At 40.4% G+C, this 14,545-nt stretch overlaps 1 protein-coding gene across 5 annotated transcripts in view; it reads left to right on the top strand.

Moving 5' to 3' along the window:
• The window catches only part of ST6GALNAC3 (ST6 N-acetylgalactosaminide alpha-2,6-sialyltransferase 3), a 238,283-nt gene that overhangs the window by 167,910 nt on the left and 55,828 nt on the right, over positions 1-14,545 (top strand). Inside the window, exon 4 of one of the 5 annotated variants that reach the window (XM_067001650.1) lies at positions 13,419-14,497. The exons of 3 other annotated variants lie outside the window; for them this stretch is intronic. In XM_067001650.1, coding sequence (XP_066857751.1) covers positions 13,419-13,602 — 184 coding nt within the window. In that variant the 3' untranslated portion in view covers positions 13,603-14,497. Of the gene's footprint in view, positions 1-5,294; positions 9,452-13,418; positions 14,498-14,545 lie in introns of those variants that run through there. One more of the 5 variants, XM_013177881.3, reaches the window with a different exon arrangement.

Raw genomic sequence — 14,545 nt, 5'->3', positions numbered from 1 at the left:
CACATCTTCGAGGGTGACTCGGGATTCACAGCCATGCTTCTCGGAGAGCTTGCTGTGCTGGTTGGTTATGCTGCAACCTGTGTTTAGAAAACAATTGCCGTCTACACCCCATACAGGTCCTGTAATGCTTGAGTTCTCTGAGCCTTTAACAGTGAGGCAGCTATGCATTTCAAGAGTAACATGCACAAGAGCAGCATGTACAATTTTACTCAGTTTGGAAAAGCATAGCTACAACTTGGGGATTTATTATGAATCTTGAGGAGTGCCCTCAAAGAGTTTGTCTGATGTCTTGAATGCTAATCGGCATGTAACTCAGTTTGGGTGTGAAAGGGAATACTTTTTGATTCAGGCATCAAAGATTCAGCCATTCTACTTGCAGCATTTTGTTGGCAGCTCTGGCTTATTGCAGCATTCGGTGCAGGGGGCACTGCATGCCCGGCACCGCTCCTCTCCCAGCCTGAGCTGCCCTACCCAGGGCGCAATAAACATGCAACTACAGTAGCAGAAAATGTTCTAAATGCCCGTATTTGTTCTTTGCAAGTTTGCTGTTCTTACACGAGCCTGATCTTTGGAGACCTCTTTTTCTTTTTTTCTTTTTAAAAGTCAGTCAGCCCAGCAAGCACATCTCTGCTCTGTTCGTGCTGCTACAGAGAAGAAACCTGAGCTGCGCAATGCAATCTCTGCATGACTCATTAAAACTTCCAAAGCCCAGCATCTGCTGCAAAACTTTAAAAATCGCTGCAGATGATGTCATTTGTGTAGAATAAGACACAGAGAATGGAAAGGAAGCAATAGCAGATGAAATCCTAAGAAACAAACAGCGTGCTTTTATCTTAACAATAAAAACAAAGTGTCAGAAATAAGCACTCTGAGTTCAGTTGTCTCTCCATATGTTGCTTCTGAGCTTTCCTTGAAGTACATTCATTAGAGACACTGGTGCTCCTGTCACTGAAGAACATCCCAAACATTTTCCATGATAGCATTTCCTAATATGTTGCAGATATCACTTAAGCCTCAAAATATCTCTGTGAGGCAATGAATATTTATCCCCTTTGTACAACTGGATTTCCCTGAGAAAAGACACTGGGGGAAAGCAGGCACTATTGCTATGTGGAAATTCATGCCTATGGGGATCTTTGTATTTTGTATATTTACCATGATGGCTCTCCTGTCTCCTACACTGCTAATTGTGGGGTGGGATGGTATGGAACCGCAGAAGAGAACCAATTTCTGCTGCTGTATAACCTGTTTTCAGCCAAACAGGGTAATGTTCTGGCACTTCCTTCCACGTGAAATTAGCAGTAGTCTCTTGACATTTTACAATCAATCAAAATATTAAGGAAAGAAAATAATCTGAAGAGCATTTGCGAAGTGTGTTCCTCTAAAAGAAGAGTTTAGCTTCAATTTGTTCAAATATTATAAGTTTTCCTATCCTGTGTCCATGCTTCTCAGCATCATCTCCACATCTTCCTTCAGAGCCTTAACAAATGTGACTAGCATTTGTCATACGTGGCTTTTTGTTTCATCAAGGGAGAATTGTGGCTTTGTTGGAGCTCAGAGATTTTTTTTGCTCTCCGTGTGGGCTGCTACAATTTTATATTAGTGATGACACTGATGAAATATGGTTTGTATTTGGAGTAGAAGAAAGCAGTGGTCCTTAACTCCTCCGGGCTTATTTGATGGTCTTAAATTGCCTTTACCTGCTCTTCCAAGAAAGCACACTGTTCAAGGGAGCTGGAGTTCAGCCCCACTGTATGGATCCAGCCAGGCAATCTTAGCTGCAGTGGCATCCCAGAGCATTCTCACTCCTGGAGATATTTTGGGTCTCACTCATGGAGTGCCTTGCAGATATGGAACTTAATTTAGCTTTATATAGGATATCCTCAGGTGTTATGTACTGCCCTGACTTGTCTAAGCATCAGTGGCTTTCTGCCAAGCTACACTACTTTGCCTGGTTAGGAGAAAGGTGATGAATGAATGAATAACTATGGGCAGTTCATTGCTTACCAGTGGGAAACAGAGTATTTTAGGCAATATTTCTGGATGGGGTGTAGGATGGTACCTGGGGATGATATAGTTAGGATAAGGTTATTTCAGTTTCACTTTAAACTTTTAATTATGGATCACTTAAAGGTTTTCTTCAGTTTTTGAAATAATAACCACCAGTTTAATAAGTATTTGACCAGTTTTAGGGTAGCATTAGCAAGAGCAGTTCTACATGTTTCATTTAAAGTTTTCCTTTTGTCTGTGTACCAGGGCCAAGACTGGCATATGATATAAATATTTTCTTCATTATTGCTTTAAATTTTTCCCAAGGCTATCATATTGATTTCAAACCCATGGTCATCATTATACTAAAATGGTGGCATTAATACTCTGGTCTCTGTGGGTGGATTGTAATAGAAAGTTTCAAAATAATAGCCTACTAATGTGAAAGGTGGAAATATGTGTGGTATCATATTGCTCATAATGTAACCATTAAAATAACAATTATGTGATAATGAAAAGAGTCATTATGCTTTAGTTTATCTTTACATAATGTTAATAGCTAATGAAAACAGGGAAGATTATATCTAATTACGTTTAACAATACTATTGCATTTCCTGTAAAGAGAATATTTTGCATGGATTTGTAGATTTGGATGCTTCAGTAAGGTTTGTGTCCACGCTCTCTGTACTTGGAAATATGACTGTTTTTAAACCAATAGTTAACAAATTCTTTTTTATCTAATGGCAGACAATCTTCACAAAGGTTGAGATTTTCAATGTTTTTGAAATTTACTTACCAGAGGTAGTTATGTGCAATGTGGCTACACTGAACAGAAATAAAAAATCATTTTAGGTCATTTAGGTTCGACGTGTTACAAAAATGAAGGTAGCCTGACATTGAGGCAGGCAGTAGAATAACTTCTCTCTTTAGGTGAATGAGAAATGTTAAACGGGTGCATTATCGTCTGCGGTAATTTTGTTTTAATGTTGGCTCAGCCACTTGGGCAAGTTCCTTTTCTGTTGGATACAGAGACAGAACATGCAAGAACAAACAGAAAAACAATGCTTTGACATGGATAGAGAAGCTTCTTATTTTGTATGTTGGGATATTGGGCTCAAATTTAGAAGTGCTTAGCTCAGGATCACATGGCTAGAGCTCCCAAATGATCTTAGGGGCAGGAGCATTGATTAGAATTAAGACATTTTAGTGTTTGTACATCCAGAGCTGACTACACTGATTTTTCAAGATGCAGTAAGGTTGCTCCCCCATTTTTCAATACTTTCAATGTTTTCTAAACATAATGACATGGTTGAACATTACCTTTAAATACCAAACTCATGGAGATGGGAATTATATTATCTAATCCATTTCACTGCAAAGTATAATTAAGAGATATGAGTAAAACAGTTATGAATTAGGCATTGAAAAATAATTACATTGATTTTTCTAGGTATTATTCCTCATGACATCAATAGAAAATGTCTTTGGTCTAACAGTGTGATATTTAATTAGTTTGTTAATTGCCTGCATTTCAGCAACAAATGGTTTGATTTCTCTATTTATTCAATGAATGAATGAATTAACGTTTGGCCTTCTGCTGTTCCTCCACTGCCCAGTGCCCCCGTCCCCTGTATACTCAGCAAAAGCTTTAGACTTGGCTGGGAAGTAAACGTGACAGAAGAGGGGAGAAGAGAGCCCCAGATACAGCTGGCAGCCCCACCGCTGCCAGGAGGTCATGGCAGCCTGGCCTCCCTGCCAAGGACTCTGAGGAGCCTTTCTGTCGAGGTGAAGGGACTGTGGGCTTCCATCTTCACCATCTTCACCACGTTCCCTGTGACTGTCACACATGAGCCATGGGAAGGCCAAGGCGACTCAGGGCCGATGGGGTGGGAGTGGTGCAGCAGAGTGAGTACAGAGGCCAGCTGAGTTATCTGGTGAGTCCACACACAGGATCACCTTCTTGGAGGTGCTGCTTCCAACAACCATGTATCTTTGCAGAAGCAGTGTTTAATTTTCTGTTTCAGTGAGCTAAGTGGTAGGTTAAACCTGGGAGCCGCAGTGTACCCGGTTGGGTGGTGGTGCTCAGCGCCTGGCTGCTGGCTGCGCTTTTGGGTGCTAGGAGAGCTCAGTACATACTCAGACACATATCATCCGTGAGGCCCGACCCCAAACAGTTTCTGTGGCTCATTCTCTTTTTGCCCATCTCAGACTCTTCCATTTGGATTAGCTAACTCAAATCATGGGCTGTCATGCTGTCACTGTACTTCGATCCAAACTCTTCCTTGTTCATATTTCTCTTTAATAGGATACTTGTTTCCATTCGGCATATTTCTTGCTTTCTTTGAAATATTCTTTTTTCCTTCCTTCACATACATATATTTTATCTATCATTACTTTACTGGTATTTTCCACATTTTTCCTCTTTGATTTTCTGCCTCATTGTTTGTAACTCTGTCATCTGTATAGCTTTTTTCTTTCTGCTTTTTGTCTTTTTATTGTGAAACATATTGCCTTGAACACACCTCCTGTTTTTCTGCACAATCTCTATTAAAACAGCCCACAGCCCTGCAAGGTATGTGATGAGGAACAGTTCTCCTCCATGTGCCCATGCCCTTGCCCTTGCTCTTTCATCTGAATCACGGATCAGAATTCCTGAAAGACTGGTCTGGAATTGCAGATCCCAACTCGGTACGTCCAGTACTTAAAACAAAAACAAAATTTCACAGTGGGATGTAGAAGCTGTGCATGATTATTTATTGATGACTGTTGGCTATGTGAATTAAAACAGCAGGGAGCTCAGATTCTGATCAGAAACCAAGTGATTTCCTGTACACTTTTTATTTTTAAAATGTGAACATAATATAAACCCATTGCACTCATGCTGTTAAATGCTAAGTTCTGGCATGACCTACTGTATGAACAGCACATGTTCCCTGTTACGCAAGTAAGTAGCTCTGTATGTGCGAGCGTTGCTGAAGGCTTGGAGCTATTATATGGCAATTTATATATATGCTTCTGTATATGTATGTATGGGCATATTCACTAGATGCACAAACATAGATTCAAAGTGGCATGCAGTAAGGAGAAATTCTGTTTCCAGAGTATCTAGTCTGGAGAAACAGACACAGAAAGATAAAAACTACCCAGGAAGTTTAATAAAAGCATTTGCAAGCATTTCTTTGACCCAGAGGATATAAAGGCCCTGCCAACTATAAATTGCAGCGCTGCAAAGCGTGCTAGGTGCGTCCCCCAATCCACTGTACTGTAAGATGAGCTCTCGCAAATGTTTCCTGTCTGTGCTCAGGTGTACCAAGCAGCACTATGATTTCGGAGTGGAAAGCAGATGGATCTGGTGTGCGGCTGCCTGAGCACATCCAACGCAGCCTTTCTGTGAGCTCCCTACACAGGAGGTATTCGTCCAGAGGCTCCCTTTGTATGTTCCATGGTGTTAGCATTGAGCAAGTTTCACTTGGTTTGTTTTGGATTTTGTAAGTGCTTTTCAGTTGTAACCGTCTGGGATAGCCAGACTGGCAGTGACTTCTGGGTCTTTATGTGCTAGATGTAATTTATTTGCTTTTAGTTTTTGTAACGTCACCAACTGCTAAGGGAATTGATGTTTAATATGCTTGTAAATAAGTAAAACAAAAGTATAAATAAATAATGCCTGGTTTATTAGCCCAGGTGTTTTCAGCATTGCTGAAAGTGATTTGATGACAGCCCCCAGCACTAGCAATGGAAAAAAAAAAAAGTGATTTCTCTGTGATTATCATCATTATAATAAACCGTAATTGAAAGATTACAAAATTGATTCTTTTAAAAATTAATGTTGCATGAGTAAGCACGCTCTGTGACATTCCGATTTTTCCAGTGTTACTTGGAAGGAAAATGGCTTGTTTTATTTCCTGGCAGAAAACTGCTGATTTTCAAACAATCACATTAGAGAAAACAGTCCCAGAGGGTTACAGGAGACAACAGACCTATGTCATTATGCTTTACCCTTTCCTGATGGGTTCGGAGAAGAGCCAGAAACAAAAGAAAGTTACATTCATTATTGAGAGAGCCTTGGGAAAATCTGTTTGGCCAAGCAATTTTGCATGAAACTAGAGAGAAAATATTTGACTGCAAAGAACATAAACTCCTTCCATCAATATGCAATTTTCTGGATCCATTTGTCCAAATGATTATTAAGAACAGTTGCTAAATTTGTGGTGCTTTAAAACTTCAAAGAGCTGTGAAAGCATTAACTAGTTAAATGGATGGAAGTTTAAAAAAACACCAAACCACCGCATGACCAAAGTCAGTTGTAAGACAGTTTAAAGTGCAAAGTATTGAAAACAGCAGGAAACCTGAGGGCCTGGAACAGCAATCATACAGTACCATCCGCCCCAATCAGGAAAGTGGAAACCACAAATTTATCTTTGATGATTTCCTGTAAATATGCTCTTTAAGGACAGATTGCCCTGCCCACTGTTGTTGTAAAAAAGCTCTGAGTTATCTCTCTCCTCACCACAGCATATGGATCGCAGCAAGCCCTGCTTCTCCATTTCCGAAGTCATTCCTCAGGTGGAAATGTTTGAGCAAAAAACTAGTCAAATATTGTTGCAAAAATGCTGGTTAGCATCCTTCAAACCTGGTCAGTTTGAAAAATAACTTTCTGAAGGTTTTTTTTTCCTGGACATTTTCTTCAGTAGGATCTGGCCAGTTTTCCAGACCTTCCAGCATCCTCGTGGAAGTGGTTTCACTCACTTCAGAATACCATGCCTCGCTTTTCCTTAGGATGCAGCAGCCTAAACAGTTAATCATCCTGCAAGTTTATGGCAGAGCTATGAGGACATCCTTCAGTCAGGGTTCCCAAATGGCCCCTGATGCACTACCCCATCCTTTAGTAAGCACAGGAGTGTATTCGTGCCTGTGTAAGTTCACACTCAACTGGGAGGGAGTCCTGGGTGAACAAGTGATGATCAAATCTATATCAAAAACATTTTAATAAACAGACAAAAGTGGGACTCCCTAAGTGAATTCACTAGAAATCACACATTTCCTAAAATACTGTATGACTTTAAATACTGTATGACTTGGCTTTTGCCTTTCAGCCTCAGTGTAAGGTAAGCTTGTACTGCTCAGCTGAGCCTTGCTTAAGGATCCCACTTTGCAGAAGGGAGAGGTAATCATTAGGTTTGGGCAGGAATCTTATAAGACGTGCTGGAGCATTCTGTGTCTGAGCAGTTGCATTCCTGGCACTTTCCAGCAGTCAGCACTGCCCATCAAAGAAAATTGCAAAATAGCTCTGCTACCTCATTCTTCATTTGCATTAGAAATGGCTTTAAGCAATAACAGGATTATAGCCAAGAAGTGCCAGTGCTTTATCATTCATTTATTCGACTTAATATATAGAGGTACCTATTTGAAACAGCATTTACTTTTCTTGAGCTCATCATAAAAAACACTCTGAATGGGAGTGTTTAAGGTAATGATGGCTCCAATTAATTCCCTTAGAATAATATGACTGGAATCAGATACAGCATTTCTCTTTTCATTAGGCATTTCTGAGTTGCTCTGAGTGATCTTCTAGCATGAGATGAATGAAATTAGCTGAAGAAATCCTGATGAAAATAGTCCACAATATGCTGCTATTCTTCTTACTCAACACGGTAAAAACTGTGAGTTCAGATGCACTGTAGTGGCATCCAGATAGCATTAATAGAAATGGATCTAAACTTCCGTTTTGGGAAATGTGGAAAAGCCATGCTTGCTGTTTGCTGCAGCTTTCCTTTCACCTGCACTGTGAATTGAGCAGTGCTACAGCTTTCTCAGCCAGCCATGACCTTCTTCATCCCCTCTCCTCACTGCCACCAAATCCCTGTAAATCCTAGTCTGGTCTGAAAAGAGGATCTTTAGTCTGGTTTTCAACACACACATCCCCCTCTGAGGCCAGGAGGTCAGGCTTCATGTTGCTTTTTTGTTCACAGGTGGGATTGCTCTATGGGAAGCTACATCAGGAGCAGGTTGAACAAATAGCATGTTAGGCTTTTTTTTTTTTTTACTGGATTTTTTTTTTTTCTGTAATTCCTCTTGAATATCTAGAAAGCAGAACTGGGAACACTACTGTGGGATGTTTTCATTAATTGATGAAGCAGGGACTTTATAGTAACATTTGTCTAAATCTCTTGTGCTGTTTTTCCTAAACATAATTATGAAGTTCTGCATGTTGCAGGCATTGCAGGTATCTTAGTACTATAAAATGATGGTAGTAGTAAATAAAAGATGGATATACTGCGAATATACTGAAGATTGAGGTTTTGCAGTGTATCCTGTCCATGTCTAAAAGTAATGTACTCCAATATCACAGCAAAAAGATACATCTAAATATCTAAATACTGTACCTTAAGTAGAAAGCATTGTTTCTAATGTCCTGGTCTCTCTGCCCATTCCTTCCTTTTTGGGCCGTCACAAAGTGTACTTCAAGAGAAATGACAATTTTGTGACATGAGCATTCTCTGCCTTCTGAAACTGGAGACAGCAACTCATCGTGCATGCAATTGGCCATCCAGCAGTAATGGCTTTCTGTTCCTGTAAACTGGGATTAGATTCCTGATCAGCTTTGACAAGTCATATCCTTCACTCTCCGAAACTCTTAGCTTACGTGTAAATAGCTTGAATAATTTGAGTGCCCTTAAAAGTGACAGACTAATGTCACACGCCAGAACCTCATAAAACCTTTCCAGTTCTGTGAGTTTGCATCAGTCCCAGATCACTGCAACTTTGCTGTTCCAGGCTTCGGCTTCCTCCCCAGACAAAGATCCCTGATCCACCTGATGTAAGCTGACCTCTCGTATGTACACTAACCACTGCCAGGCACTGGGAAGCTATTGGCTTCCACCAGCTTGTCTAATCTAGATTTGGCCTTAAATCTCTGGAGTAAAAGATGGATATCATAAACAATGGTAGAGGCTTATTATTTAGTAATATTTTAAAGCATGTTGAGTAAATCTGAGGTAGCAATGTCTAAAATTCAGTCAGTACCTTAACAGTGAAAGACTCCAAAGTGTACCTCAGTGTCTGATGTGCAAAAGGATTGAATTGAAAGGAGTGGGTAGGAAGACAATTGAATACAGAGAGTATCTCAGCTGAAAAACATCTGAGAAAATGCTGTTTAAAGTCAAAGTTACAAAGTGCATACTTTTCTATTGAGCGCTGAATGTATTGGTTTCAAATTAAAGGCTCACACAAAAGTTATCTCTGCTGTGTCTAATATGTAGTAATTGATTCTTCTAATTCCTAGGGGAGACATCTCTATTTAAAGTACAATTGAACTCCAAATTACCTTACAATGCTACCATGTAAGAAGTCATATCAGCCTCGCACCGAGTGTCACCGAGCGGTTTGCAGCCGCACACAGGAAGTTTGGACCCTTTTCATTGTGTCGCACTCTTTGGATGCTAAGGAGTTTGGTCGGCAGTCTTCCCCACCTTGTAGTTAGCAGATGCTTTCATTTCTTACTTTTCTGCTTCTGGCAGCAGAACAGAATTTGAAACAATATGGCTTGCTTTCAGTCACAGGCTGGCTTCGTGGGTTGGTTTTCCTTTTAAGCTTTGTCTGATTCCCTAAAAAGTACCTGTAATTACCCATGGAATATCAGGGGTAATACAGTAACCTGTTTTTATCATTGTTTGAATAAATTTGGGGGGAAAAATAGAATTCTGCTGGACCATTAGCTTATCTATCAGAGGAAAATGCATTTATAAGCCTCCATGTGGAAGAATATATAAAAATAAGTTGTACCTAGTCATCCGATCTGCACCATTATGGATTATAAAATTAGTGGCCTTACCAAATCAGTTTTTAGCATTATTAGTAGCCATAACTTCAGTCATCAGTGCTACAAAAGAGCCTGGCTATAACTAACAAACTGTATGCGCCTGTGTTTGTAATGCCTGTCTTGATAGTTTCACATATCAGTTCAATAAAACATCTTGTAGTCGCAGGGGAGACATTTGGGCAGGAACATCTCGGTGACATTCTTGCCATTCCCATTACCATCACCACGCACTCAGAGCAATATATGTTTTAAAAATTGATTGAGTGTGTATTTACAACACAGATCATGAGAAATGTTTTTTTAATAGTCAGAAACTCCCAATGATGCAGCCTGTGATCTGTAGCATTGATTTGGATTCTTTGATTTTAGTGCTACAGAATACAGTCATAAAACTTTTAGACCCCTAATGTCATAGGGTGCAGCTTCTTGACACAGAATGCTAATGCAAAAGGAGAGAGCTGCTGCAGGCAAGAACTCCAAACCCAATAAAAACCAAAGGCTTAAATTAAACATAGTTAACTGACTGAGGTTGGATTCTTATCATTTTAAATATAAAATATACAGAAATTGTTTGAAATGGCTAAAGGTTGAGCTGTGAAATTGCTCATGCAGGTAGACTTTCAGTGGGTTGCTGTGGCAGTGTGGAGGTAAGGCACTTGGGTTAGATTGTTCTCTCACCTCCCTTCAGGCAGTTTCCAGTAAGCATCTCTAAAAAGTATTTTATTCTGGAAGAGCTGTCTAAAGATAGGTGAAGTAAATTGTTTCTCCTTTCCCTGTTGACTAAAGGCAGTCTGGGTGCCTGACCTAGACACTTAACTCTTCATTAGCAAAGCATGGAGAGATAGGTTGTGGTTATGTCTTCTGGCTGCGCTTCGTGTCTTCTAATATGTGCAGAGCAGAAAGTTAGTCTGCTATAGCATACTCCTTTCTGTCTGGTTGCCATCCTGGTGTTCCTAACTGTTTATTTCTGTCAACATAAAACTGGATCAGACAATTAATTCCACCCTGGGACAGAGTCAAAAAATGAGAATGAAAAAGTGAGAGAAGTACAAAAAGAGTCTATTCACAGATGTTCGGCCAGATAGCTGGAGTGCCTTTTCCAAGTGTAGGAATTATAGTTTTAAATATTCTTCCAAGAAGTTAGTTGTAGGGAACAGTATGGGGAAGTTTTAGTTGTTATACAGAAGTTTCACAAATATGCTAGATGTGCTGGAGCTCACTTTGATAAAGGAATACCTTGCCATAGCTGACTGCAGTGAGATTACTGTCCAAAGCTGCCTGGAATCTCTCCAGTGCAAAAATTGAGTTTAGAAATGGCTGAAATTGCTTTGTTCCAGTTCTGCGATGACTAAACTCAGCTGGGACATTCAAGCTAACAGTACTGCGGACTTAAATCCGTGAATACAGTTGGCAGTTTTAGTTGACTGCCTTTTGTTCTGAGATTCATTCCTGCCGTAGATCAGCAAGGAGTGCGGACAGGTCCGTGCCTTCCCTGTAGCACGCTGTCCTGCCCTTGTAGCCTCACGCCGTGGGACCCACAGAGCTGTACCTGGGCCACACGTCTGTGAGCGCGGTGTGAATCTACCCAGCGCGTAACATCGTGGCTTGTTCCCTCTTGTGATTGTGGGGCTGCGGGCGGAGCGGTGAACCCACTGAGGGAATGAAATGGAAAAGAAACTCATCACAAAGGAGTCAGGTACCATAAGCTGATGCCCAACTGTATTTACAGTGCCTGTTCAGACCCGTGTCTCTGTGACTAACCTTTTGCAGTGCCTGCTCCAGGAGTGAATTAAGTTTCCCATCTGTCGTGGGCCGATTTCAGCACTGGATGTTACTATTCCAAAGGTTCCCTGCTGCTCCCAGGCGCTAAAGCTGTTAACAAGAGTGTGCCCCCTGGCCAGGCTGTGGCCTCAGGAAAGGCCTGCAGTAAATCCTCAAGACGCCGCTGCCTTCTCTGCACGTGAGCCCAGGGCCCCTTGCCACGCACCCCTCACAGCACAGAGCCCGCGCTGGCTTGTAGCAGCCCAGCAGGCGGGAGCTGCCCCACAGTGCTTGGGGATGCTGAATCCCTGTCACCTTCCCACATGTTTGGGAGCTTCCACAGTTGTGGGCAAGCTGAATGGAGGAGAGCCAGCTCAAAGAGGCTGTCTTTCATTGCTCCAGCTGTTCACAACTGCTCTACAGCTGACTGAAAAGGCATTTACTCCCCTTGTGTGAATAACTTTGAGGCACCAGAGTCTAAATTGCCAAAGCACATACAGCCAGTGCAAGATGTGTGTCCTGGAGCCATTGCAAGGACGCTGATGTTGAGAAGAGCTTGGTGATTTTTTTAGGGGCTGGCAGGTATCTGAAGCAACTCAGGGGAATGTAGAGCTGGTGGGAAGGATACTGAGGATACCTGGCACACAACTACCGGGTTTTTAAAAGCTCTGTTCATATCTGCTTTCCAGAGAAATGCTGAGCCCCCGTCCGCCACAGTTTATATTTTGCCAGTTCATCTGTAAGTGGAGCAAGTACTGCTTTAATTGTAGTTCATCAGTTCCATCTGGTGCTCGGGTGGGAGTGGAGACCCTTTCTTACCTTACAAAGCAGTATATACCTTCCCTGCCAAGCCGCTCTGCTGAATAACAGTTACAGCCTGAGGCAAACTCTAAATGTAAAGATTCAGAACTGTTTCCCACTGGTCTTCCCACTTGGCTCTCCAGATCTGGCTGCTACCTAAAGAAATTAAGACCAACGATATTTTAGTTAAAGCAGTAGTGCACCGTACACAAAGGCAGAGATGTTGTGTGATACCAACAAAATTGGGTATGTCTGCTTTTTTTCTTTCTCTTTAATCAATAAAAATACGATTTCCCCCTAGTTCAAAGGAAATTGAATTTTCACATAGCAGGGGAAAACAAATGCCCTTCAGCATTGCTACCAGTGAATTGGGGCACCAGATGTCTTTTGAACAGGTCCAGCATATTGTCTCACCATTTCCAAGTTACTCTTTCATGATTCTATTTATTGTAGGCAATTATGCTTTGACCCAAAACATAATCCTAGTGGAATTAAAAATCATGTGCCCTCTTTGTTAAAAAAAAAGCTGAGTCTGAGTTTATGGAAAAGAATTGTAGAGAATGAATCTAATGGGAAATTAGGCAGTAGTATTTGATGACTGTAAATGTATTTATTTATAACAGCTAATCTTAGTGGAAATGAAGAAATAAGATGAAATAATTAACTTTACTATTTATAAAAGAGTCTCTTTTATCCACTGTGAAATGCAGCCACCTCTGGGATGAAATGCAATGGCTGCTAAATGGCATAGAGATGTTTAAGAATGAAAGAAAAGAACAAATATGCATTTGGCAGAGTAGGGAAAATGCAGCATGGGAGGAAAACATTTTCATGAAAATGTTGCCCCTATTTTTGTTGAAAACATATTTTTAACTGTCTCTTGTGATTATTCAAACTGGAATTTAGTTATAAAAGTAAAATGTCTCTGGCCTTGCAAGATGCACTTTGACATTTTTAATAGCTTCAATGCAGAAAAAGCATTTACTTTACAGTAAGAAAGAACACTTGCTTTCGAAAAGATAAAGGGCTTCGTTTTCCTCTCACAAGGACCAGTTTTACTGATGATTTCACTGGAGTTATTGCAGACTCAGAACAGTGCAAGTGCGGGAGGAATCAGAGCCATCACTCCAGCAGCTCTGGGACAGAGGTAAGAGTGCTGCCTACTGAATTAACAGCCCTTTTCATAAACCCAGGGAATGAAGGAGTAATAAAGAGGTTGGCTGGCTGTTGATGAATTCTCTAACCGTGTGCAGTGTATCCTAAAGCTCCAGTTAAACCTTTATATATCTCGAGAGAGAGAGTGAATGATATTGTAAAGAGCACTTTGCCAAATAAAATAGAAAGATCCGTGGGATTGTTGCACTATTACAAATGTCAGCACACAATTAGGAGTCAGTTTATATATATAAAATGTTTTACTGAGGTTGTTGAGTGAAGTTTACAGTTTATAACAGGAGACCTATTGAAAGATAAACTACCATGCTGTCTGTGATGCATGCACTCAAAAATTCCTCTGTTTAAATTAGATCACTATTTTTTTTTTTAAATGAAATTTATGCTATTTCACGGATAACTATTACCCCCAAATAAATCCACATTCAACCAGTATTATTTAACTTACATGCTAGCTGAAAGTTGCAGGGAGACCGAGTCTTGATAAATTGAAAAAAGACAGCAAAGGGATTTTAGTATCTTAGCATCGTTGATTAAATGTGTGAAGCTAACTAAGAAAATAATCTGCAAGGAGAGATGTTGTGATAGCGGTCACGTCGTGTCATCGATTTGTATTAAATGCTCGGGAAGAGAGAGAGTGAAAGACAACTTTAAAGATTTGCTTTTCATTATGGCATGAATTGATGTTCAGCTACTAAAATGAAATAGGTTTGCATAAGAGTTACTACTGTCAAAACCCATTTGGAATTTCATTCTGTGCAGAGAAATTAAAATTTTCAGTGATTATAAGACAGACTTTCTTTTCTGAAGCAAGATTATAAAACCAGAGCTGTCCCTTGTTACTGGATCTTCAGATTAGGTGAAATTCTTACATACTGTTTGTTTTATCTCATCTCAAATTCTTTTTAAGTGACTTGCTGAATTCATATCATATTAAATTCAAGGAACTATGATGATGGAACAGAATGCTTGAGATTTTAACTGCATATAAAGATGTTCAA

This window comes from Anser cygnoides, chromosome 8, assembly GCF_040182565.1.
Source record: "Anser cygnoides isolate HZ-2024a breed goose chromosome 8, Taihu_goose_T2T_genome, whole genome shotgun sequence".
In the NCBI taxonomy this organism is placed as follows: Eukaryota; Metazoa; Chordata; class Aves; order Anseriformes; family Anatidae; genus Anser; species Anser cygnoides.
This window is presented reverse-complemented; position numbering and strand designations above follow the sequence as displayed.